Here is a 25,864-nt window from a genome sequence, read left to right as displayed (position 1 = left end):
CGGCCAGAAACGTCGCCTATTTCCTTCGCTCCATAGATGCTGCCGCACCCGCTGAGTTTCTCCAGCATTTTTGTCTACCTTCGATTTTCCAGCATCTGCAGTTCTTTCTTGAACATCTTAAACGTTGGGATAGTCCCAGCCTCGACTACCTCCTCTGGCAGCTTGTTCCATACACCCACCACCCTCCGTGTGAGCCAATCTGTGGCACGGTGGCGCAGCGGCAGAGTTGCTGCCTTACAGCGAATGCAGCGCCGGAGACCCGGTTTCGATCCCGACTACGGGCGCTGTCTGTACGGAGTTTGCACGTTCTCCCCGTGACCTGCGTGGATTTTCTCCGAGATCTTCGGTTTCCTCCCACACTCCAAAGACGTACAGGTTTGTAGGTTAATTGGCTCGGTAAATGTAAAAATTGTCCCTGGCGGGTGTGGGATAGTGTTGATGTGCGGGGATCGCAGGTCGGCGCGGACCCGGTGGGCCGAGAGGGTCTGTTTCCATGCTCTCCCTCTAAACTAAACTAAATTATAGCTCGAGTCCAACTCTCTTGTTGTCAAGGTCTTGCCAGAAAATGTCCCGACCATTCAACAGCTAATCCTCGGAGCCCAGATGAGGAAGGCAATGAGTCAAAGCTCACATCTGTATTGGTTCCCCCTTCACACTGCCATGGTTTGTTGAATGATCCAGTGCCGGTGAACAGCACTCTGAGATCTCTTGCCGCACTTCATTCTTTGTTTCCATGGTACAAATTCAACGCGCACACACATTCGGGAACGGTTTCACCGGCACATGATAGCATCAGCAGTTTCTGCCGTTTGTATGGGCTTGGCCACACACAGGTTGCTAACAAGAACTGAATCAAATCTAAGATAGACACAAAATGCTGGAGTAACTCAGCAGGACAGGCAGCATCTCTGGAGAGAAGGAATGGGTTACGTTTCGGGTCGAGTCCCGACCTCCAGACGAGTTGTAAACCAGCATCTGCAGTTAGAAGATTGAGGGGGGATCTTATAGAAACTTACAAAATTCTTAAGGGGTTGGACAGGCTAGATGCAGGAAGAATGTTCCCGATGTTGGGGAAGTCCAGGACAAGGGGTCACAGCTTAAGGATAAGGGGGAAATCTTTTAGGACCGAGATGAGAAAAACATTTTTCACCAGAGAGTGGTGAATCTGTGGAATTCTCTGCCACAGAAGGTCGTTGAGGCCACAGTTCATTGGCTATATTTAAGAGGGAGTTAGATGTGGCCCTTGGGGCAAAAGGGATCAGGGGGTATGGAGAGAAGGCAGGTACAGGATACTGAGTTGGATGATCAGCCATGATCATATCGAATGGCGGTGCAGGCTCGAAGGACCGAATGACCTACTCCTGCACCTATTGTCTATGTTTCTATGTGTCTATGTTCCTTCCTACACATTCCAGCCATTCCAGCTTTATCTTGCCCCCACCTCTTTCCCTGCTTTCTCCCCCCCCCTCCCCACTACTACAATTAGCCTGAAGGAGGGTCCCCAACCAAAATGTCACCTATCTAAGTCCATACACTGCCTGACCTCTGAGTTACTACAACACATTGCACCTTGTGTGTTCATCTGAGCATTTGTACACAAAGCAGGTCATAGAGTCATAGAATCTTACAGCATAGAAACAGGCCCTTCGGCCCAACTTGCCCACACCGGCCAACATGCCCAATTTACACTAGTTCCATCTACCTGCGTTTGGCCCACATTCCTTTAAACCGGTCCTATCCATGTACCTGTCTTCAAGTTTCTTAAAGTTGTGATAGCCCCTGCCTCAACGACCTCCTCTGCTACCCCATAAACCCACCACCCTTTGAGTGAAAAGTGACCACTTAGATTCTTATTTAATCTCCCCCCCCCCCCTCCTCCTCTTAAACCTATGCTCTCTCTTCCCCTGGGCAATTTGCCACAATCCAGATAGCACAGGGAGTATTATGAACAAACATGCAACTGGTCTTTTGATTAGCCTAATAGTACATTGGATTGAAAGTGAGGGTTGTACCTCCGATGGAAGAAAACGAAGGACATATGATCTTCAGTGAGAAGTCGGGGAGCCATTTGCTCCCATCTTTGCTCTACCATTGAATTACGTAGATCATCACCGATATTTTTCTTCAGCACCATGTTTGTGCACACCAGCCCCTAAACATCTTGATTCACCTCAATTTCCAAAACCCTGTTGAACCCTGTCTTGAATATGCTCAGTGACTGAAGTTCAACGTCCCCGCTAGAATCATAGAGTCATAAGTTCACAAGTGATGGGAGCAGAATTAGGCCATTCGGCCCATCAAGTCTACTCTGCCATTCAGACATGGCTGATCTATCTCTCCCTCTCAACCCCATTCTCCTGCCTTCTCCCCATAACCCCTGACACCCGTACTAATCAAGAACCTATCATCTCTGCCTTAAATATATCCATTGACTTGGCCTCCACAGCCTTCTGTGGCAAAGAATTCCACAGATTCACCACCCTCTGACTAAAGAAATTCCTCCTCATCTCCTTCCTAAAAGGATGTCCTTTAATTCTGAGGCTATGACCTCTAGTCCGAGACTCTTGCTCGAGTGGAAACATCCTCTTCATGTCCACTCTATCCAAGTCTTTCACTATTCTGTACGTCAAGCAGGTACAGGCCCAGTGCCGTCAAACGCTCATCATATGTTAACCTACTTATTCCTGGGATCATTCTTGTAAACCTGCTCTGGACCCTCTCCAGAGCAGCACATCCTCCCTCAGATATGGTGCCCAATATTGCTCACATGTGTGTGTCTATGCCTCTATGACTCTCCCCATTGCAAATATCCCCTTCCTCACATACTGAGATGAGACGTGTCCACCTTACGATCTTACCAGGGCCCTGCGTAACTCTGAAAAGCTGTCCTGCCACTCGCGTTCAACTCCACCTGTGGTAGAAGTTAACACATCACTATCTTTCCTAATTAAAGATTTTATGATATTATCTGTGAGACGAGGCCAAATAAATTAGCAAATAAATGTTCTCTCTGACAGGAAGTTGCTGCAATTAAAATGTTAACATGTAAAAACAAAATTGGGAAAATTAAATTGATATTCTCCAATGTCACATGTTGCAACAGTATAGGGGGAGGCAAGTGACAGATCATCGGCCAGTATAAATTGTTGAATCAGCATATTGCAGTTAGCACCAGCCCCTGATGTAGTGAAACTGAGCTAAGAGATGGCGTACAGTGAAGTATTATGCGCACACAACGTGAGGGACCCAGGTTCAATCCTGACCTCGGATGCTGCCTGTGAGTGGAGTTTACACATTCTCCCTGTGACCATGTTGCTTGGTTGCTTGACCTGTGTATAATTGCCCCAGGTGTGTCGGGAATGGATATGAAAATGGGAAACATAGCACCAATGGGTGATTGAAGATCAGCGTGGACTCGGTGGTCCAAAGGGGCCCGTTTCCGTGCTGTATCTTTCAATCAGTTCAATACAATTCAATTTATGGGAACTCACGGTGGGGCAGCGGTAGAGTTTCTGCCTTACAGCGAATGCAGCGCTGGAGACCCGGGTTCGATCCCGACTATGGGCACTGTCTGTACGGAGTTTGTACGTTCTCCCCGTGACCTGCGTGGGTTTTCTCCGAGATCTTCGGTTTCCTCCCACACTTCAAAGACGTGCAGGTTTGTAGGTTAATTGGCTTGGTGTAAATGTAAAAATTGTCCCTAGTGGGTGTGGGAGAGTGTTAATGTGCGGGGATCGCTGGTCGGCACGGACTCGGTGGGCCGAAGGGCCTGATTCCGCGCTGTATCTCTAAACTAAACTAAAAGTAAATTCAGATGGCAATGGGTTTAAGGTACAGGACAAGATGTTTAGAGATACCGTGCAGAAACAGGCTCTTCGGCCCATCGAGTCCGTGCCGACCTGTACACTAGAACTATCCCACACACTAGGGACAATTTACAGAAGCCAATTAACCTACAATCCTGCATGCCATTAGAATGTAGGAGGAGACCGGAGCACCCGGAGAAAACCCACGCGGTCACGGGGAGAAGGTACAAACTCCGTACAGACAGCACCCGGAGTTAGTATCGAACCCGGGTCTCTGGCGCTGTGAGGCAGCAAGTCTACCGCTGTGCCACCCAGGTGATCTGAGAAAGACCTTTTCATCCAGAGTGTGGTTGGAATCACAGCCTGAGGGGTGGTGGAGGCAGTGACCTTGACAACATTTAGTGAGTATCTATCTACACACGTGTTTGAGTCACCAAGGCTACAGACCAAATGGAATTCATGTAGATGGTTGGCATGGATATAGTGGGCGGAAGGACCTGTTTCTGTGTTGTGTTCGCTACGGATCCATGTGCAGTCCTAGTCTCTGACTCTTGCAGGCAGATATATTTCTCTTCTGTGTAGGAAGGAACTGCAGGTGCTGGTTTAAACCGTAGACACAAAAGGCTGGAGTAACTCAGGAAGCATCGCCGGATTGACATCACGGGTTGAGACCCTTCTTCAGACTGAAAGTCACGGGAAAGGGGAACGAGAGACATAGAGATGGTGCCAGTCCCGCTGAGTTACGCTAGCTTTTTGCAGCTCTCTTAGGTTTCTAATGCTCGATAGACCATGAGCTCGGTGCTGAGTTTGACTTCTTGGACTTCCAACAATCTTCCATTCCAACAGGCAACGCTGCTCGTGTGGAAGGCAAAGATTTCTCAAGCTTGCACAAATTTCTTTGAAAAGATAAACTGATCCTGAAAACATGACGGAATAATAATAATAATAATAATATATTTTATTGTCATTGCACATAAGTGCAACGAGATTTCGTGTATGCAGCTTCCATCCGATGTCATAACTTAAATAACTAATAACATTTAGGTTTAGAAACATAGAAAATAGGTGCAGGAGTAGAGGCCATTCGGCCCTTCGAGAATTCCACAGATTCACAACTCTCTGGGTAAAAAAGTGTTTCCTCATCTCCGTTCTAAATGGCCTACCCCTTATTCTTAAACATAGAAACATAGAAAATAGGTGCAGGAGTAGGCCATTCGGCCCTTCGAGCCTGCACCGCCATTCAATATGATCATGGCTGATCATCCAACTCAGTATCCTGTACCTGCCTTCTCTCCATACCCCCTGATCGCTTTAGCCACAAGGGCCACATCTAACTCCCTCTTAAATATAGCCAATGAACTGGCCTCAACTACCTTCTGTGGCAGATAGTTCCAGAGATTCACCACTCTCTGTGTAAAAAATGTTTTTCTCATCACGGTCCTAAAAGATTTCCCCCTATTTAGATTGAGGATTAGATACCCCGGGAAACATGGTTTGTAAAAAAGAGCATTACAACAGTAAAACAGTTCAAACAGACTAAAGTGCAGATGTATCTGTGCGACGTGGCCATCCGAGGGATTCTAATGTCCACAGTAAATATAATGCTGTTTCGAGCTCCAAATTACAGAGGATATTGATCACTGTTAGTAGAGAATGACGAATGGCCATCCCAATGTCCACTTTGCAAATGACCAATTAGTTTTTATTATATTTTACCTTTGTTTATTGTTGTGAATAAATCCAAGCAGTGTAGTTAATAATAATAATAATAATAATACATTTTATTTATGGGCGCCTATCAAGAGTCTCAAGGACACCTTACAAAAATTTAGCAGGTAGAGGAAAAACATGTAAGGGGAATGAAATAAATAGTAGAGACATGACTAGTACACAAAGTAAAGACAGAATTCAATTCAAAACACAATATGAGGCTGATGTGGATCTGAGGGACCGTGAGGGTTGGTAGGGGGAGAGGAGGTCAGTGAGATATGGGGGGGGGGGGCCAGATGGTGGAGGGCTTTGTAGGTGAGGATCAGGATTTTGTAGGTGATCCGGTGGGAGATGGGAAGCCAGTGAAGTTGTTTGAGGACTGGAGTGATGTGATGCCAGGATTTGGTGTGGGTGATGAGTCGGGCGGCTGCGTTCTGGACCAGTTGGAGTCGGTTGATGTAGGTGGAGCTGATGCCAAGGAGAAGTGAGTTGCAATAGTCCAGTCGGGAGGAGATGAAGGCATGGATGAGTCTTTCAGCAGCGGGAGGTGTGAGAGAGGGTCTGAGTTTGGCGATGTTGCGGAGATGAATGAAGGAGGTTTTAATGACATGGCGGATGTGAGGCTCAAGGGAGAGGGTGGAATCAAAGATCACGCCAAGGTTGCGGGCCTGGGGAGATGGGGAGACAGTGGTGCCGTCGATGGTGACAGTGGGGTTACTCTGGCTGCTTTACGCCTCATAGGTTTGTGAAGAGTTTAGTTTAGTTTAGTTTCGAGATACAGCGCGGAAAGAGGCCCTTCAGCCCATCGATCCGCACCATCCCGCACATTGACACTATCCTCCAAACACTGGGGACAATTCTTACATTTGTACCGAGCCAATTAACCTACAAACCTGTACGTCTATGGAGTGTGGGAGGGACCCGGATCTCTTGGAGAAATCCCACGCAGGTCACGGGGAGATGTACAAACTCTGTACAGGCAAACACCCGTAGCCAGGATCGAACCCGGGTCTCTGGCGCTGTAAGTGCTGTAAGGCAGCAGCTCTACCGGTGCGGTTACAGTGGCCATCTTGTTTGTTGTACAGCAAGGCGGTTTATCACCGCTGTTACGTGGGCCACTCTCACTTGATGTGGCAGAGACAAAGTCAGTCACACAGAGTGAAAACAGGCCCTTCGGCCCAACTTGCCCACGCCGACCAGCATTCCCCACCTGCCTGCATTTGGCCCATATCCCTCTAAACCTATCGTATACATGTGCAGGTCTACATGTTTCTTGTAGACAGTAGTACCTGCTTCAACTATCTCCTCTGGCAGCTCGTTCCATACACACACTGCCCTTGGTGTGGCAATATCATAACGTTTGGTCCAATAGAGACATAGTCTGTGTCCACAAGCTGTCAAGGAGACTCAGGATAATGGAGAAACTGTATGGTATATCATTGTGATGTTTTGGTGCATTCATTGGTTGCAGCATGCACAGAAGCAGCTAGATTGCAACCACAATTCATCTGCAGTTTATGCCCTTCAGGCCAAGGTAGTTTAATATAATTCCATACGCTGCAGGGTGCTGGTGCATGTCACGATCTTCCCTTGGTCAGAGAACAATTCTTTGGTCTGAAGTATTTGTATGTAATTGAGCTAATCCATCATATGCCATGGCTTGCTTTCACACTGTGTCATTCTCTCTTTCTTTGTTAAATGATTTTGTTGCATCAGATATTCCCCTGTCAGTCGGAATTGTCGATCCTCGAGTAAACCCCATCTTGCTGAATGCTGCGGAGTTCCTCTGGGACCCCAAGAAACAAACCTCTGTCTCCATTCAGGTTTGTGTCACTTCCTACTTCCTCTCTCCGCTCCTCTCCATCTCTGCTCTCTACCCTGTGCCCACCCCGATTTATCACCTTTCTATTTTCTTCTCTCGTCCCTTACCTTACCTTGGAACACGGAGAGGATGTTTCCACTAGTGGGAGAGTCTAGGACCGCAGGTCACAGCCTCGGAATTAAAGGGCGTTCCTTTAGGAAGGAGATGAGGAGGAATTTCTTTAGTCAGAGGGCGGTGAATCTGTGGAATTCATTGCCACAGACGGCTGTGGAGGCCAAGTCAGTGGATATATTTTGGGCAGAGATAGATAGATTCTTGATTAGTACGGGTGTCAGGGGTTATGGGGAGAAGGCAGGAGGATGGGGATAGGAGGGAGAGATAGATCAGCCATGATTGAGTGGACTTGGTGGAGTAGACTTGATGGGCCGAATGGCCTAATTCTGCTCCTACCACTTATGAACCTTCTATTGCTTTTTCTTCCTTCATTAATTTTTCTTTCTTCCGGATAAGACAGAGACGGCAGTTTATTTCTCTCTTCCAAATCTGGGTGATGACTGGATATTATTTTCCCCCCGTAAAAGAACAATTCCCAGGGTGATAATGTCAAAGACCAGAGGGCATAGCTTTAGGAGGGAGAGGGGTAACGTTTAAAGGAGATGTGCGCGGCAGGTTTTTTACACAGAGTTTAGGGGGGTGGGGGGTGGGGGGGGCGGTTAAGCCTAGAACATGGCGCTGGAGGCAGATGCAAGAGTGTGTCTAAGAGGCTTTCACGGTTGTGTATGGATTGAAAGGGTATGCATCATGAGCAGGCTGGTGAGATCAGTGTGCCTCAGCATCATGTATGGGAAGGAACTGCAGATGCTGGTTTATGCCGAAGAGAAACACAAAATGCTGGAGTAACTCAGCGGGACAGGCAGCATCTCCGGAGAAAGGAATAGGTGACGTTTCGGATCGGAACCCTTCTTCAGACTCTATCTCTCTTCAATGCCTTGGCATCATATTCGGAACAGACAATGTGGGCCAAATGTTCCCGATGTTGGGGGAGTCCAGAACCAGGGCCCACAGGATAAGGATAAGGGGGAAATCATTTAGGACCGAGATGAGGAAAACATTTTTCACACAGAGAGTGGTGAATCTCTGGAATTATCTGCCACAGAAGGTAGTTGAAGCCAGTTCATTGGCTATATTTAAGAGGGAGTTAGATGTGGCCCTTGTGGCTAAAGGGATCAGGGGATATGGAAAGAAGGCAGGTACAGGATACTGAGTTGGATGATCAGCCATGATCATATTGAATGGCGGTGCAGGCTCGAAGTGCCGAATGGCCTACTCCTGCACCTATTTTCTATGTTTCTATGTTTCTATGTTTAAGAATAAGGTGTAGGCCATTTAGAACGGAGATGAGGAAACACTTTTTTACCCAGAGAGTTGTGAATCTGTGGAATTCTCTGCCTCAGAAGGCAGTGGAGGCCAATTCTCTGGATTTTTTCAAGAGAGAGCTCTTAAAGATAGCGGAGTCAGGGGATATGGTGAGAAGGCAGGAACGGGGTACTGAATGTGGATGATCAGCCATGATCACCACAGTGAATGGTGGTGCTGGCTCGAAGGGCCGAATGGCCTACTCCTGCACCTATTGTCTATTGTCTATTAAATACTATAGTGGCTTTTAAGAACTTTTAGGTAGGAACATGGAAATGCAGGGAATGGAGGGATAGGGATAGAATCATGTTCTGCACAAACATCTTAGGCCGAAGGGTATGTTCCTGTGCTGTACTCTTCTATGTTCTATGACCTATGACTGGATGGTGCATAACGCTAGGCACACATTTAGGTTTCTCCTTGCTTTCTGCTTTCACAGCTGATGTGGCTGACGTCCTAATGCCCCAAGAATAACCCCTTGGAACTCAGCTCAGAACCTGATTGAGTTCCCCATCTCCGATACATAATAATCAGGAACATTCACCATCTCACTCCCTCTTCATTTTGTTGTCAGTTCAGCTGTCTCACAGAAAGCTTGCCACAATTTCAATTCTAAGGCAGAGATGGATCGATTCTTGATTAGTGCGGTTGTCAGGGGTTAAGGGGAGAAGGCAGGAGAATGGGGTTAGAAGGGAGAGATTGAATGGCACAGTAGACTTGATGGGCCGAATGGCCTAATTCTGCTCCTACCACTTATGACAATTGCTTGTTTAACGATCGCGGGCCAGATTGACACGGTGGCACAGCAGTAGAGCTGCTGCCTTACAGCGCCAAAGACCCGGGTTCAATCCCGACTATGGATGCTGTCTTTATGGAGTTTGCACGTTCTCTCCGTGACCGCGTGGGTTTTCTCTGGGTGTCCCGGTTTCCACCCACACCCCAGGCTTGTAGGTTAATTGTCTTCCGTAAATTGTCCCAAGTGTGAAGGATAGGACTGGTCCACTGTTGATCATTGGTCAGCATGGACTCGGTGGGCCGAAGGGCCAGAAACTAAAACTATAACACAATGAGGTTAAGTTTAATTCAAATGGCAATGAAATCGATGTGCTTTGAGATATGCGGTGATCTGTGAGTCTTATACTTTCATAAGCAAAGTTGAAGAAATGTTTTAATTACTGACATTGTGGGGTGTGATGTGGTCCTGCCTGTTGGTCAGTGCCGATGTACAACAACAAGAGTTGGGTAGATACAGTGGAGAGTCCCTCTAGTCTTGACATGTGGCCAAACCACATCTACAGGAGATCTCTCTGTACAATGCAGCATCTACGGCAGCCACCACTTCCTTTGAGATGCAACTAGGGCCCCAGTTAAACAGTACAGTACAGAGGGCCATGCAGAAATATCCCTGTGCCCCCCCCCCCCCCCCCACCCACGTGATGATGGCTTTGACTGGAGCCATGTTACTGATGGGCGGGAGGCACCGCGGTAGAATTGCTGCCTTACAGCCCCGGGGGACCCGAGTTCATCCCTGACCACGGGTGCTGCCTGTACGGAGTTTGCACCTTCTCCCTGTGACCTGCGTGGGTTTTCTCCGGGTGCTCCGGTTTCCTCCCCCACTCCAAAGCCGCTCAAGTTCTGTAGGACGTGCAGGAAGGAACTGGTATAGACACAAAAAAGAGGCTTGTAGGTCAATTGGCTTCGGTAAGTTGTAAAATTGTCCTTAGTGTGTGTGTGTGTGTGTGTGTGTGTGTGTGTGTGTGTGTGTGTGTGTGTGTGTGTGTGTGTGTGTGTGTGTGTGTGTGTGTGTGTGTGTGTGTGTGTGTGTAGGGTTGACCACTGGTCAGTGGGCTGAATGGCCTGTGTCTAGCGTCTGACACAATGTCTAACTCTGCTCCTCAGGTACACTGTATCAGCACGGAATTCACTCCCAGGAAGAATGGCGGAGAGAAGGGGGTCCCTTTCAGGATCCAGATCGACACATTCAAGATGAGCGAGAATGGAGACTACACTGAGCATCTGCACTCCGCCAGTTGCCAGGTCAAAGTGTTTAAGGTACCAAACGTTTCCACCAGGTATGGTGAAGGGGAAAAGATTCAATGGCCTCTCCCACTTGGGCGATAGATGCGCCTCATTTACGCGTCACGACGTGACATAATTGACACGTGACGCGTGCACGGTGTGCATTACGCGCGCATGTTGCGCGGTGAGACGTGGTGGCGTAGGCAGCGACGCGCGGTCACGCACGCCCCCCCCCAGGATTTTGGGATTCACAAAAAAATCTTCGCGCGCCAAATCTCCGCGTGACGGCAAATGGCGCCCAAGTGGGACTGGCCCTTTAATAGGAACGTGAGGGGTAACTCTTCCCACACAAAGGGCGGAGGGTGTATGGAACGAGCTGCCAGAGAGAGGAGGTAGTTGAGGCTGGGACTATCGCAACGTTCAAGAAACATTTAAACAGGTACATGGATAGGACAGGTTTGGAGGGATATGGGTCAAACACAGGCAGGTGGGACCATGTTGGTCGGTGTGGGCAAGTTGGGCCGAAGGACCTGTTCCCATGCTGCATCAATCTATTCATCAATGTTTTTCCCAGCTATTATCGGGAAAAACGGAACCATCCGATCATCAACTGTAAAGCGTTCGTGACCCAACACCCACCCCAATGGAGACCCTCGGACTATCTTTAAATGGACTTTACCATGCCCTAAACATTCTTCCCTTTATCCTATATCTGCAGACTATCGATGTAATCATGTATAGTCTTTCTGCTGACTGGTTAGCACGCAACAAAAGAGCTTTTCATTGTACCTCGGTACATGTGACAATAAACTAGGGTGGCACAACAGCTCCAGAAACCCGGGTTCGATCCTGACCATGGGTGCTGTCTGTACGGTGCCTGTACTGTACATTCTCAACCTGACCTGCGTGGGTTTTCTCTGAGATCTTCAGTTTTTCCCACACTCCAAAAAACATACAGGTTTGTAGGTTAACTGGCTTGTTATACATGTAAATTGTCTCTAGTGTGTGTAGGGTTGTGTTTCTAATGTGCGGTGGTGGCTGGTCGTTGTGGACCCGGTGGGCCGCAGGGCCTGTTTCCGTGCCGTATCTCTAAACTAACAGTCGCTGGTAAACATTTTACTTTGCTCTTGTTTACAAACTAAACTCGAATAACCTAAAACTAAATAGCCTACCAGTCCGCACTTCTCAATGGAGCAGGGGACTGCAGTTGTTGGCAACCTAGCCCAGTCATTAGTTGAGGGAAAACAATGAAATAAACAGCCATTGTTTATTCTCATCTGGTGGGTCCTTTTATCAATTCGTCAGATCCATGGTGGACTTGCCATTTGTGTTCCATTTATCAAAGTGTTGGCTCGGTTTGGGGACAACTCAGTAAAGCTCCAACTTGCCAGCATGTCCCCCCGATGACAATCCTTTGTACCAGAGTTTTGACAATGGGAGTCGATCAACAGTTCAAGCAAAAAGGGCTCCAGGGAATTTCAAAGTGTTTACAGCCAATTAAACAGTCTTGAAAAGCCGCCACTTCTGAGCTGAATGGAACGCAGCGGGCCAATTTGCACACCGCAGGCTTGCAAAATAAGCAACGAGTGATAGATCAGAGATATTCTGTTTGTAGTGAAATTGCTTGAGGGATCAAGACGTACAAGTAATTGGAGCAGGACATGGACACATACCTCCTGCTCCCTTCTCTGCCATTCAATCAAATCCCAGCAGATCAGAACTTCACCTCAGATAGGCACAAAGTGCTGGAGTAACTCAGCAGGTCAGACAACATCTCTGGAGAAAGGAAATAGGCGACGTTTCGTGTTGAGACCCTTCATGGTGACGTTTCGTGTCGAGTCTCTTCATCCCTATCGCTATACGGTTGTATAGGGCTCTGGTGAGACCACACCTGGAGTATTGTGTCCAGTTTTGGTCTCCTAATTTGAGGAAGAACAACCTTGTGATTGGGGCAGTGCAGGGTAGGTTCATGAGATTGATCCCTGGGATGGCGGGACTGTCATATAAGGAAAGATAGAAAAGACTAGGCTTGTATTCACTGGAGTTTAGAAGGATGAGGGGGATCTTATAGAAACATATAAAATTACTAGACTAAGTGGGACCCGTTGGGTCCTATGTTCACACGGGAGGGCTGGTCCCCCGATGCAATATTCCAACTCTCCACCAATTCCAATATTGGTGGCCAGTGGGGGGGCTTTCTGGAGCGCTGGTATGGGTTCTTGGGGTGGCAGCTCAGTCCCTCAAGCCTGATCTGCTGGCAGCTCACTCACGGCTGGTGGGCTGACAGTTGACTCATGGCTATTCCTTGAAATTCCATTTCAAGCAGGGTGCAAGGCCACCAAATTCAAATCCATTTTCCTACCATTTCAAGCAGGGTGCAAGGCCACCAAATTCAAGTGTAGTTTCTTACCACTTCGAGCAGGGTGCAAGGCCACTGAATTGCCTTATAACTTCAATCCAAAGCACCCAAACCACCATTTGCAGTAGTGCCTTTTAACTTCAAGCCAAAGCACCCAAACCACCATTTGCAGGCAGTGCATTTTTACTTCAAACCAACCATATTTTCATTTTCAAACGACATTAAGGGCACTCACAGTTGAGTAGACATGTGTTCAGTGCTGCTCAGAGAGATGTGACCCTCTGGCTTCCTCCATCTTGCAGAGACTGAGTGAGGCACACCACTTCTGGGTTTTATAGTCCCTTCCCCCTCCCACCAGCAGGGGCAGCAGAGGGAAATGGCAATTAAAAAAAAAAACATTAATATCTCTCGGATTTTTCATCGATGGGAATAATCCTCCGGTCCCGGAAGGCGGAGGGGGGCTCTGAGCGAGGTGGCCAAAAATGACGGCCGTAGGTGGCGACGTTCTCTTGGAAATCACAGCACAGCAAGCCAAAAGCGGTCAAGATCAGACTTTTAGTAATATAGATAAAAGGACTGGACAAGCTAGATGCAGGAAAAATGTTCCCAATGTTGGGCGAATCCAGAACCAGGGGCCACAGTCTTAGAATAAAGGGGAGGCCATTTAAGACTGAGGTGAGAAAAAACTTTTTCACCCAGAGAATTGTGAATTTGTGGAATTCCCTGCCACAGAGGGCAGTGGAGGCCAAGTCACTGGATGGATTTAAAAGAGAGTTAGATAGAGGTCTAGGGGCTAGTGGAATCAAGGGATATGGGGAGAAGGCAGGCACGGGTTATTGATTGGGGATGATCAGCCATGATCACAATGAATGGCGGTGCTGGCTCGAAGGGCCGAATGGCCTCCTCCTGCACCTATTGTCTATGTTTCTATGTTTCTATCTCAGTTCCATTGCCACTGTGTTTTAGTAGTTCACAAACTTATCTGCATCAACTTTAAATGTGTGATCTTATAGATGGTGTGGGCTTCCTCCAGGTGCTCTGGTTTTCTCCTTCATCCTAAATATATGATGACACAATAATGCAGTCAGTAGAGCTGCTGCCTCACAGCGCCAGAGACCTGGGTTCAATCCTGACCTCGGGTGCTGTCTGTGCGGAGTTTGCAAGCTCTCCCTGTGACCGCGTGGGTTTTCTCCGGGTGCTCCGGTTTCCTCCCACATTCCAAAGACGTGTCGGTTTGTGGGTTTATTGGCCCCTCTGTAAAATTGACCCTAGCGTGTAGCATGTGGATGTAACAGAACAACATAGAACTGGCATGAATGGGCGGTGGTGGATGGTCAGCGTGGACTGGACGGGCCAAAGGACAAGTTTCCACGCAATATCTCCAAAAATAAATGGTACGAGAGACTGGTTACACAAGGTTCCTTGTTAGTTTCATAAGCTCATGAGTTCTTGAAGCAGAATTAGGCCATTCAGCCCATCTAGTCTAGTCCACCATTCAATCATAGCTGATCTATCTCTCCTTCCTAATCCCATTCTCCTGCCTTCTCCACATAACCTCTGACACCCGTTAAACTCCTGAACTGTTCACCTCTTTGACACCCCATTTCACAGAGATGTTGCCAAGTATTAACTTGTTTAATTCCATCATTAAACTTTAGTTTGTTCTAGCCCTGCTTCAGATTGCACCCGGATCTTTGCACCAATCTGCTGTTTTGTGCTTCAAATGTTCGAGCTAAGAGACACTGTGACATCTGAAATGATTATGTCGTGGAAGTTCTCGATTAACTTTTGATGCCTTGCTCTCAATCTGTAAAATAGCGCAAATATCAAAAAGCACGGACTGCATCGGTCACTTTAGTTTGATCCACAGCTCGTTCCCACCCTCGGAGAACTTTGTTCCACAAGTGACTCCTGTAGAATTGTACAAACCTCAGGTGGACACGGCAAATGCCTGACAAGCACAAAATAATGTCACAAGTTCACAGGTTATAGGAGTAGAATTAGGCCATTCGGCCCATCGAGTCTATTCCACCATTCAATCATGGCTGATCTAGAAACATAGAAACATAGAAAAATAGAAAAATAGGTGCAGGAGTAGGCCATTCGGCCTCTCCGAGCCATTCACTATTATCATGGATGATCATCTAAAATCAGTACCCCGTTCCTGTTTTCCCCCCATATCCCTTGATTCCTTTAGCCCTAAGATGTACTGTAAATCTAACTCTCTTGAAAACATCCAGTGAATTGGCCTCCACTGCCTTCTGTGGCAGAGAATTCCAGATTCATTACTCTCTGGGTGAAAAAGCTTTTCCTCATCTCAGTCCTAAATGGCCGACCCCTTACTCTTAAACTGATCCCCTGGTTCTGGATCTCTGGCACCTAATCCCATTTCCCGCCTTCTCCCCATAACTCCTGACACCCGTTCTAATCAAGAACCTGTCTATCTCTGCCTTACATATATCCACCGCTTTGGCCCCCACGGCCCTCTGTGGCAATAGACTCCACAGATTAACTACCCTCTGACTAAAGGAATTCCTTCTCACCTCCGTTTTAAAGTTCACCCTTTAATTCTGAGACTCTCCCACCAGTGGAAACATCCTTTCCACATCCACTCTGTCTATGCCTTTCGTTATTCTGCTGTAAGTTTCAATGAGGTAAACAGCACGGAACCAGGCACTTTTGTCCAACTTCCCATACCGCCCAAGATGTCCCTTCTACACTGGTCCCACCTGCCTATGTTTGGCCCATATCCCTCGAAACCTTTCCTATCCATGTACGCCTAAATGTATTTTGAAAGTTGTTATAGTCCCTGCCACAACTACCTTCTCTGGCAGCTCGTTCCATATACCGACCAACCTCTCACTGGATGACAAAGCTGCCCCTCAGGTTCCTATTCAATTTCTCCCCACTCACCTTCAACCTGTGACCTCTGGCTCTCCATTCCCCAACTACCGGGTCGAAGTTCACCCGAGCAATTCCTGATCATTTATTCGTTCCCAGCCCAAAGGTGCGGACAGAAAACTGAAGACCGATAGGGAGAAAGTGGAGAAGCGCTCGCCGCAGGAGAGATCCAAGTATCAGCCAGCGTTCGAGGCCACAGTGCTAACGGAGGTGAGGTGGAGTACAGCTGTTCGCACAGACCACCTGCAAAAGGACACACAGTGCTGGAGTAACTCAGCAGCTCGGGCAGCATCTCTGGAGAAAAGTATGAGTTGACCTTTCGGGTCGAGACCCTCCTTCAGAGAGAAGCCAGCAACGATGGCCAAGGAAAGGTGGAGCCCACAATGGTCCATTGTTGGCTGTGGGGAAGGTGATACCAAGTGATACAGTGAAACTCAGCAAGACGATAGCAATACCAGCATAACGGCAGGGGTGGGGGTGGGGGAGGGGGGGAGGGACGGAGAGAGAGGGGGTGCAAGAGGTACTTGAAGTTAGGGAAATCAATATTCATATCGTTGTAAGCTGCCCAAACAAAATATGAGGACTTACATGGATAGGTGACGATTCAGGTGGGGACGTTTGTTCAGACTCAGGGATGCCGCCTGGCCCGTTGAGTTACCCCAGCACATTATGTCCTTTAACGGAACTAGCCTTTTGTTGGGAAGGTACACAGTGCTGGAGTAACTCCGCACCAGGCAGCAACTCTGGAGAACATGGATAGGTGACATTTCAGGTCGGGACCCTTCCTCTGATGAAAACATCACCCATCCACGTCACCTATACCTTGGGGATACAAGCAAAGAATTTCACTGTGCCTTGCCACATGTGACAATAAAGTATTCCATTCCATTCTCCAGAGATGCTGCCTGACCCGTATAGTCACTCCAGCACTTTGTGTCCTTTTGTGTAAAGCAGCACCTGCAGTTCCTTGCTTCGACACAGATCCTTGCTGGACTTTGCCGGACGTATGTATGCCTGATGCCTCACTGATTGTGTTTTCCTTGTTTCACCCAGTGTTCCCCTTGGCCTGACACTGTGTCCACCTCGAACACAAGCCCAGCCCGCAGCCCAGGTTACAGTCCAGACTCTCCCATCCCCTTCCACGCCACAGAGGGGTAAGTTGTCCCTGACCTGGACCCTTGTCACTGGCGCTACGGCCTTTCACTGTAACCGGTCAAAGTGAAGGCGCACGGAAGGGTTGCATCAAATTCCTAATTTGAGGAAGGACATTCTTGTTATTGAGGGGGTGCAGCGTAGGTTTGCAAGGTTAATTCCCGGGATGGCGGGACTGTCATACGCTGAGAGAATGGAACAGCTGGGCTTGTACACTCTGGAGTTTAGAAGGATGAGAGGTGATCTCATTGAAACATATAAGATTGTTAAGGGCTTGGACACGCTAGAGGCAGGAAACATGTTCCCGATGTTGGGGGAGTCCAGAACCAGGGGCCACAGTTTAAGAATAAGGGGTAAGCCATTTAGAACGGAGATGAGGAAACACTTTTTCTCACTGAGAGTGGTGAGTCTGTGGAATTCTCTGCCTCAGAGGGTGGTGGAGGCAGGTTCTCTGGATGCTTTCAAGAGAGAGCTAGATAGGGCTCTTAAAAATAGCGGAGTCAGGGGATATGGGGAGAAGGCAGGAACGGGGTACTGATTGGGGATGATTGGAGACGGCATCAGTTACTGGGTGGATGGGCTTTGATGCTACCAGGGACAAGCCTCAGTGGGCAGTCATTCACCATGTGTGGGATGGTCTGGTCTGGATGTCCGCAGTCACAAGCAGGGCTGTCTGTCATCCCCCACTGATGCAGGTGATGGGCTGCTCTTGCATGGAGGGTGTGGATTCTGTTCAGGGTTGGCTATTGCTTGCGATGGAGGTCAGAACCCGGTGGTTCCACTGTGGGGTCTGTGATGATCTCTCCGCTGTTGGTGTCGGCATCTTTCCAGGCTCTGCGCCACTCAGTCTCCGAGTCAAAGTCTTCCAGGGATTTAACGGAAGAGCAGGAGTGTTTGCGGGACTTCAGGCACATGTTGGGCAGATGATTCAAGTCAGCGTGGATGGGAAGGTCAGGGTTAACCTCGATGGTGAACCAATCCGCCCAACATCCTCTCCCTTCGGCAGATGCTTTTTTTTTCCCATACAAAACACTTTTATTCAGAACAAACAAGAACACAGAGTAGTAACACGATCAGAGAATGCCTATATTGGCATTGTACTAACAAAGTTATCAAATTAAAATATTAACATTTTTATCAACGATACATTCGACCTCCAGCGGTGACCAGCATTCACGGAATGCCTCCACAGTCCCCGTGGTCACCGCGTGTGTGTTCCCTCTCCCAGGACACGCGGGCACGGACGTAAACCCCGGATAAGGGGCCGGCAGCCCTTCTGCGTGTGCTGGGAGGGGGCGATATGAGAGAGGAGCAGGGAAACACGGCAAAAATGTTGACTTGAGTGTCCCTGTGATGACCCACACTGCAGAGTTAAGGACAGCGTCAACTCGCTTGGTCCACACTGAACATCAGTTACCCATCACACTAGGTCCATGTCATCCCATTTTCTCAAGGGGTTGGACAGGCTAGATGCAGGAAGATTGTTCCCGATGTTGGGGAAGTCCAGGACAAGGGGTCGCAGTTTAAGGATAAGGGGGAAATCTTTTAGGACCAAGATGAGAAAAACATTTTTCACACAGAGAGTGGTGAATCTGTGGAATTCTCAGCCACAGAAGGTAGTTGAGGCCAGTTCATTGGCTATATTTAAGAGGGAGTTAGATGTGGCCCTTGTGGCTAAAGGGATCAGGGGGTATGGAGAGAAGGCAGGTACAGGATACTGAGCTGGATGATCAGCCATGATCATATTGAATGGCGGTGCAGACTCGAAGGGCCGAATGGCCTACTCCTGCACCTATTTTCTATGTTTCTATGTAACCATTCCGTCCACACTAGGGGCAAGTTACAGAGGATAATCATCTTTGTTTGGGTTAGATGGGGCTGAGTATCAGAGACAGAGATCTGTTTAACGACCCCCCCCCCCCGCGGTCCAAAAAGAAAGGCTAGGCCTAGGAGGAGTTGACAATCCTCATCAGCTTTCCTTTCCTATATTAGTATTAATATAACATGGATAGATTAACATGAGGGACTAGGGCAGGGATTACAGCTTTAGACTTTAGAGATACAGTGCAGAAACAGGCCCTTTGGCCCACCGAGTTGGTGCCGACCAGCCATCACCCTGTACACCACACAAGGGACAATTTGCAATTTACAGAAGCCAATTAGTCCGAAGAAGGGTCTCGATCCGATACGTCACCTATTCCATTCTCTCCAGAGATGCTGCCTGACCCGCTGAGTTACTCCAGCATTTTGTGTCTTATCTTCGGTGTAAACCAGCATCTGCAGTTCCTTCCTGCACAACCCAGAGACCTGTACATCTCTGGAGTGTGGGTGGAAACTGGAGCACCCGGAGAAAACCCACGCAGGCCACGGGGAGAACGTACAAACTCCACACAGACGGCACCCGTAGTCAGGATCGAACCAGTTGTCTCTGGTGCTGTGAGGCAGCAAGCCCTGCATTTGTCCTGTGCGTATATGTCCCTCGTATTAAACCTTCCTCTGAAGAGGTTTGCATTGTGTCTGACAGATGTTTCTTGTGTTGCAGTGGCTGCTCTTCCCCAACACATCAGGGAGACAGGGCAGGACTAAACCCGATAGAGGTCAGTATTGTATTGTCTTCCGTTACACTCAGTGTCCTCCAGGCTCCAGAGCTGCCACCAGCCCAGCTCAGAGGATGTTGAGTCCACAGGTTATAGTGAAACTGCTGCAGAATCTGGCAAGGAGCAGCTATTTCTTCTTTTAGTTTAGTTTAGGTGAGAGATACGATGCAGAAACAGACCCTTCGGCCCCTTCACCGAGTCCGTGCCGACCAGTGATCCCCGCACACTTACATTATCCTACACACACTAGGGACAGTTGACAATTATACCAAGACGCTGAGATTTCTCTCTCTTCGCAGCATCTGTCACCAACGTTAACGATCCAGGAGACACAACAATGGCTTCATCGCCACCGATTCACCACCTTCTGTAAACTCTTCGCCAATTTTTCAGGTAAATGCCTAGAATTGTTGCCACCAGTGGGGTCTAGTTGGAGGATGCATTGGATGCATGTGGAAGAGAGAGGAAGAGAGAGGGAGAGAGAAAAAGAGCGCGAGTGGAGAGAGAGATGGTGGAGAGAGAGATGGTGGAGAGAGGGAGTGAGAGGGAGAGAGAGAGAGGGAGAGAGAGAGAGGGAGAGAGAGAGAGAGAGAGAGAGATGGAGAAAAAGAGAGGGACATAGAGGAAATGAGAGTTATGGATTGGATAAAATTGAGGTTGAGATCCAGTTCGAAAATGACCAAAGTTTCAAGGACTACTCGTGAGTTCGTAGTCATACTGCAGGGAAACAGGCCCTTCGGCCCAGCCTGCCCATGCTGACCAATATGCTTCTCGATTCCTCTACTGTGGGCAAGAGACGTTGCGCGTCTATCTGATCTATTCCTCTCATGATTTTGTGCGCGTCTATAAGATCATTGTGCCTAGGAAAGACACAAAATGGCGGAGTAACTCAGCGGGTCAGGCAGCATCCCTGGAGAAGATGGATAGACAATGTTTTGGGTTGGGACCCTACGTCAGACTGGTCCGTGTGTACTCATTGAGCTGAAGTCTCTCTTTTCACGTTGTCCGATTCTAGAGTTTTGTGACTTTAACCTGAAGCAGTTCTAACCTTCACCCCGCCTTTATTCTGCACCCAGCCAAAGCAGTGTGGACGAGTAGGGGAATAAGATGGAAGCTTACTGAACTGGGATATGTTAATACAACAGCGGGACTGGAGTTTAGTTTAGAGATACAGCGCGGAAACAGGCCCTTCGGCCCACCGGGTCCATGCCGACCAGCGATCCCCGTACATTAACACTATCCTACACCCACTAGGGACAATTTTTACATTTACCAAGCCAATTAACCTACAAACCTGCACGTCTTTGGCGTGTGGGAGGAAACCGAAGATCTCGGAGAAAACCCACGCAGGTCACGGGGAGAACGTACAAACTCCGTACAGACAGCACCCGTAGTCAGGATCGAACCCGGGTCTCCGGCGCTGCATTCATAGAAACATTGAAATTAGGTGCAGGAGTAGGCCATTCGGCCCTTCGAGCCTGCACCGCCATTCAATATGTTCATGGCTGATCATCCAACTCAGTATCCTGTACCTGCCTTCTCTCCATACCCCCTGATCCCTTTAGCCACAAGGGCCTCATCTAACTCCCTCTTAAATATAGCCAATCAACTGGCCTCAACTGCCTTCTGTGGCAGAGAATTCCACAGATTCACCACTCTCTGTGTAAAAAATGTTTTTCTCATCTCAGTCCTAAAAGATTTCCCCTTTATCCTTAAACTGTGACCCCTTGTTCTGGACTTCTCCAACATTGGGAATAATCTTCCTGCATCTAGCCTGTCCAACCCCTTAAGAATTTTGTAAGTTTCTATAAGATCCCCCCTCAATCTTCTAAATTCTAGCGTGTACAAGCCGAGTCTATCCAGTCTTTCTTCATATTAAAGTCCTGACATCCCAGGAATCAGTCTGGTGAACCTTCTCTGTACTCCCTCTATGGCAAGAATGTCCTTCCTCAGATTAGGAGACCAAAACTGTACGCAATACTCCATGTGTGGTCTCACCAAGACCCTGTACAACTGCAGTAGAACCTCCCTGCTCCTATACTCAAATCCTTTTGCTATGAATGCTAACATACCATTCGCTTTCTTCACTGCCTGCTGCACCTGCATGCCTACTTTTAATGACTGGTGTACCATGACACCCAGGGCTCGTTGCATCTCCCCTTTTCCTAATCGGCCACCATTCGGATAATAGTCTACTTTCCTGTTCTTGCCACCAAAGTAGATAACCTCACATTTATCCACATTATACTGCATCTGCCATGCATTTGCCCACTCACCCAGCCTATCCAAGTCATCTTGCAGCCTCCTAGCATCCTCCTCACAGCTAACACTGCCCCCCAGCTTCGTGTCATCCGCAAACTTGGAGATGTTGCATTCAATTCCCTCGTCCAAATCATTCATATATATTGTAAATAGCTGTGGTCCCAGCACTGAGCCTTGCGGTACTGCACTAGTCACTGCCTGCCATTGTGAAAAGGACCCGTTTACTCCTACTCTTTGCTTCCTGTTTGCCAGCCAGTTCTCTATCCACATTAATACTGAATCCCCAATACTGTGTGCTTTAAGTTTGTATACTAATCTCTTATGTGGGACCTTGTTGAAAGCCTTCTGGAAGTCCAGATACACCACATCCACTGGTTCTCCCCTTATCCACGCTACTAGTTACATCCTCGCTGTAACCAGCAACTCTACCGCTGCGCCACCGTGCAGGCTCTGTGCCCGTGATAGTATTGTTGCTCGCAGCGAAGGTTTAATTGACAGGAGGGCAGCATGCGATCAGTTAGGCTGTGGTTGACTTCTGCGGATCGTGATGAAGGTGGTGGAGTCTGTAGAAGCCTGTGGCAAAGAGTGCAAGGCAACAAAGGAGGGGAGGGGAGGGGAGGGGAGGGGAGGGGAGGGGAGGGGGGGGGAGGTGAGGGGCGGTGTCAGACAACCATGCTGTCACCGCAAATAAAGCAGAGCAGGCCCAGAGTTATTCCAGCTCTGACAGAGAGAGAGCGAGACAGGAGGGGGATAATGAGAACCGCCTGGCAGCCGGCAGTGAGAGGCAATGCAAAGTCAAACAAGACGGAGAGAACAGGGAATAAAAAGGAGTGAGACGGCAGGTGAGTTTTAGCAGAAGGCTGGTTGATGAAAGCCAAGGTAGACACAGCTCTCCAGGCAGCATGTCTGGGTGACGTTTGGGGCCGAGAATGATGAAAGCCAACGTACCCTAAAAGTCTCTCGACCATCTTATCTTATCTACCTGTGATGCCTTTTTCAGGGAACTAGCTCAAGCCCCCAGATCCTCGTACATCTTCTCCACACCCTTTCCAGAACTGGAGGGTATTAGCTGCAAGGATCCATATTATCTACAGAGTGGATTGTCTTATCTGGAATGCCGGAGGTTGGTGGGGGGGGGGGGGGGGGAGACCTGATGGACGTAGTCAGGGAATAGCTTCTCCATGGATTGTCACCTTGTCGTGGTGGAGAAGCTTGGGTGGTCCTGAGATCCTGAGAGCGATGCCGTCTGGAGCGATGCTCCTGGTAGGGCCACCCATGGCGGTGAGGTCGAGGGGGAGGTCTCTGACAAAGAGCAATCCAACCAAGACCTCAACGGTGGAACAGGCGGAGGACGATGGCTGACCTTAGTGGAGCGTCACAACGGCTGGGAAGGCGGATGAAGGCTGCAGCAGAAAAGGGTCTCCGGTCGTCTTGGACTCCATGCCACTGGATGCTGACCCAGATCTGTCAAGGACCGTGTGGGGTGGCTGTCTGTGCACCAGTCTCCCCACGTTAAACAAAGTTACGCACAGGCGTCCTCCATCCCTGGAGACACCCATGGTCAGGTCAGCCATGACCGAAGGGGGCCTAAGAAGAGAGCCAGAACCTTTATCACAGGGTGGAAATGTCACAGGCTCGAGATTTTAGCTTTAAGGGCTGTCCCACCTTCACGACCTAATTCATGAACCTTTTTCATTCGTGGACATTTTTCATCAGGGTAGAAAAACGCCCCGACCTACTTGATGCCACGAGTACCCACGACTAACATCACAACTTACCTACGACCTCCTACAACCTCCTACGACCTCGTGACGACCATGCTGCGAGTATGAGACAAGGGCAAACTCGGCAGAGGTCGTGAATTAGAATGTCAAAGTGGGACTGGCCCTTTAAGCTGAGAGGGGCAAAGAGGGTGAGATTTGTACATTCTAGTTTTTGCTTAAATGGGAGCCACAGCAATTCATCAAACATTGAGGACCAGAGGGAGAGAACATTATTTTATAGTACCTCCCACCCTCTGTGTGAAAACCTTGCCCCCCCACCCAGTTTCCTCTCAATCTTCCCTCTCATCTTCAACCTATGTCCGCTGGTTCTTGATTCCCCCATCCTGTGTGAAAGACTGTGCATTCACCCTGTCTATTCCCCTCATGACCTTATAACATAACAGCAAGATCACCCTTCATCCTCCGGCGCTCCGATGAATGAAGTCCAAGGCTGCCCAACCTCTCCCTGGAGCTCAGGCCCCCTGAGTCCTGGCAACATCCTCATAAACCTTCCCTGCACTCTTTCCATTTTCCCAATGTCCTTCCGAAAGCAGGGTGACCAAAGTGTAGCCTCACGAACGTAACATAACATCCCAACTTCTCTACTCAATAGCTTGGTCGATGAAAGCCAATGTATCCTGTAAGCCCTCTTCACCATCCTATCTACTTGTGAGGTCGTTTTCAGGGAGTTGTGTTCAAGCCCTCGGGTCCTGGCAACATCCTTGTAAATCCTCGCAAGTCTTCTCTGCTCCCTTTCCAGCTCATTGTTGGGTAGTAAGTAGTTGCTCCTGAACCTGGTGGTGGTGTTGGGACTTCCAGCTTCTGCCTTCAATAACTGCTCACTGAGGCTCATGACAATAGACAATAGACAATAGGTGCAGGAGTAGGCCATTTGGCCCTTCGAGCCAGCACCGCCATTCATGGCTGATCATCCCCATTCCTGCCTTCTCCCCATATCCCCTGACTCTGCTATTTTTAAGAGCCCTATCTAGCTCTCTCTTGAAAGCAACCAGAGAACCGGCCTCCACCGCCCACTGAGGCAGAGAATTCCACAGACTCACCACTCTGTGAGAAAAAGTGTTTCCTCGTCTCCGTTCTAAATGGCTTACTCCTTATTCTTAAACTGTGGCCCCTGGTTCTGGACTCCCCCAACATCGGGAACACGTTTCCTGCCTCTAGCGTGTCCAAGCCCTTAACAATCTTATATGTTTCAATGAGATACCCTCTCATCCTTCTAAACTCCAGAGTGTACAAGCCCAGCTGCTCCATTCTCTCAGTATATGACAGTCCCGCCATCCCAGGAATTAACCTGGTGACATGACTGAATCTTAAATGATTTTATAAACTTCCAGTGACACAAAGAACTGGTGTAATGAGTCGGCGTAGGAGGAGGGGGGTCGCACGAGCAGAACTAAGGAACAGGGGCGGGTGATCGGGCCTCTTCCTCCTCTCCCCTCTCCCATCAAGTACAAGGTACAGAAGGATGGTTGAGTGTTCACATGGATGCAACCCAGACCACCCATCGTACAAACCAACCTCCCTTCCATTGACTCCATCTACACCTCACGCTGCCTCGGCAAGGCCAGCAGCATCATCAAGGACCAGTCTCACCCCCGGCCACTCTCTCTTCTCCCCTCTCCAATCGGGCCAAAGGTACAGAAGTGTGAAAACGCACACCTCCAGATTCAGGGGCAGTTTCTTCCCAGCTGTTATCAGGTAACTGAACCATCCTACCAACAACTAGAGAGCGGTCCTGCGCTACTATCGATCTCATTGGAGACCCTCGGACTATCTTTGATCGGACATTACTGGCTTTATCTTGCACAAAACATTATTCATGGTATCCCCTTTATCCTGTGTCTGCACACTCTGGATGGCTCGACTGTAATGGTATATTGTCTTTCCGCTGGTCAACTTTTCACTTTGCCTCACATGTGGAAATAAATTAAACTGGACTCAAAGCTCAAGGAAACTCTTCAAACGCCACCAAATGTCACGGTTGACTCTTGGACTTCAACTCGGCCTGGACAACTTGCCTCAACTCACATCAAGCTCTG

At 48.6% G+C, this 25,864-nt stretch overlaps 1 protein-coding gene across 1 annotated transcript in view; it reads left to right on the top strand.

The window, feature by feature from the left end:
• The window catches only part of LOC116981778 (transcription factor CP2-like protein 1), a 60,602-nt gene that overhangs the window by 20,720 nt on the left and 14,018 nt on the right, over positions 1-25,864 (top strand). The window contains exons 5-10 of the mRNA XM_033034857.1: positions 7,233-7,339; positions 10,654-10,806; positions 16,133-16,243; positions 17,087-17,187; positions 19,728-19,782; positions 20,082-20,175. Of these exons, the coding sequence (XP_032890748.1) occupies positions 7,233-7,339; positions 10,654-10,806; positions 16,133-16,243; positions 17,087-17,187; positions 19,728-19,782; positions 20,082-20,175 (621 nt within the window). The remainder of the gene's footprint in view (positions 1-7,232; positions 7,340-10,653; positions 10,807-16,132; positions 16,244-17,086; positions 17,188-19,727; positions 19,783-20,081; positions 20,176-25,864) is intronic.

Source organism: Amblyraja radiata, chromosome 16 (assembly GCF_010909765.2).
Source record: "Amblyraja radiata isolate CabotCenter1 chromosome 16, sAmbRad1.1.pri, whole genome shotgun sequence".
NCBI lineage: Eukaryota > Metazoa > Chordata > Chondrichthyes > Rajiformes > Rajidae > Amblyraja > Amblyraja radiata.
Note: the sequence above shows the minus strand (reverse complement) of the source record. Positions and strands in the feature narration are given on the sequence as shown.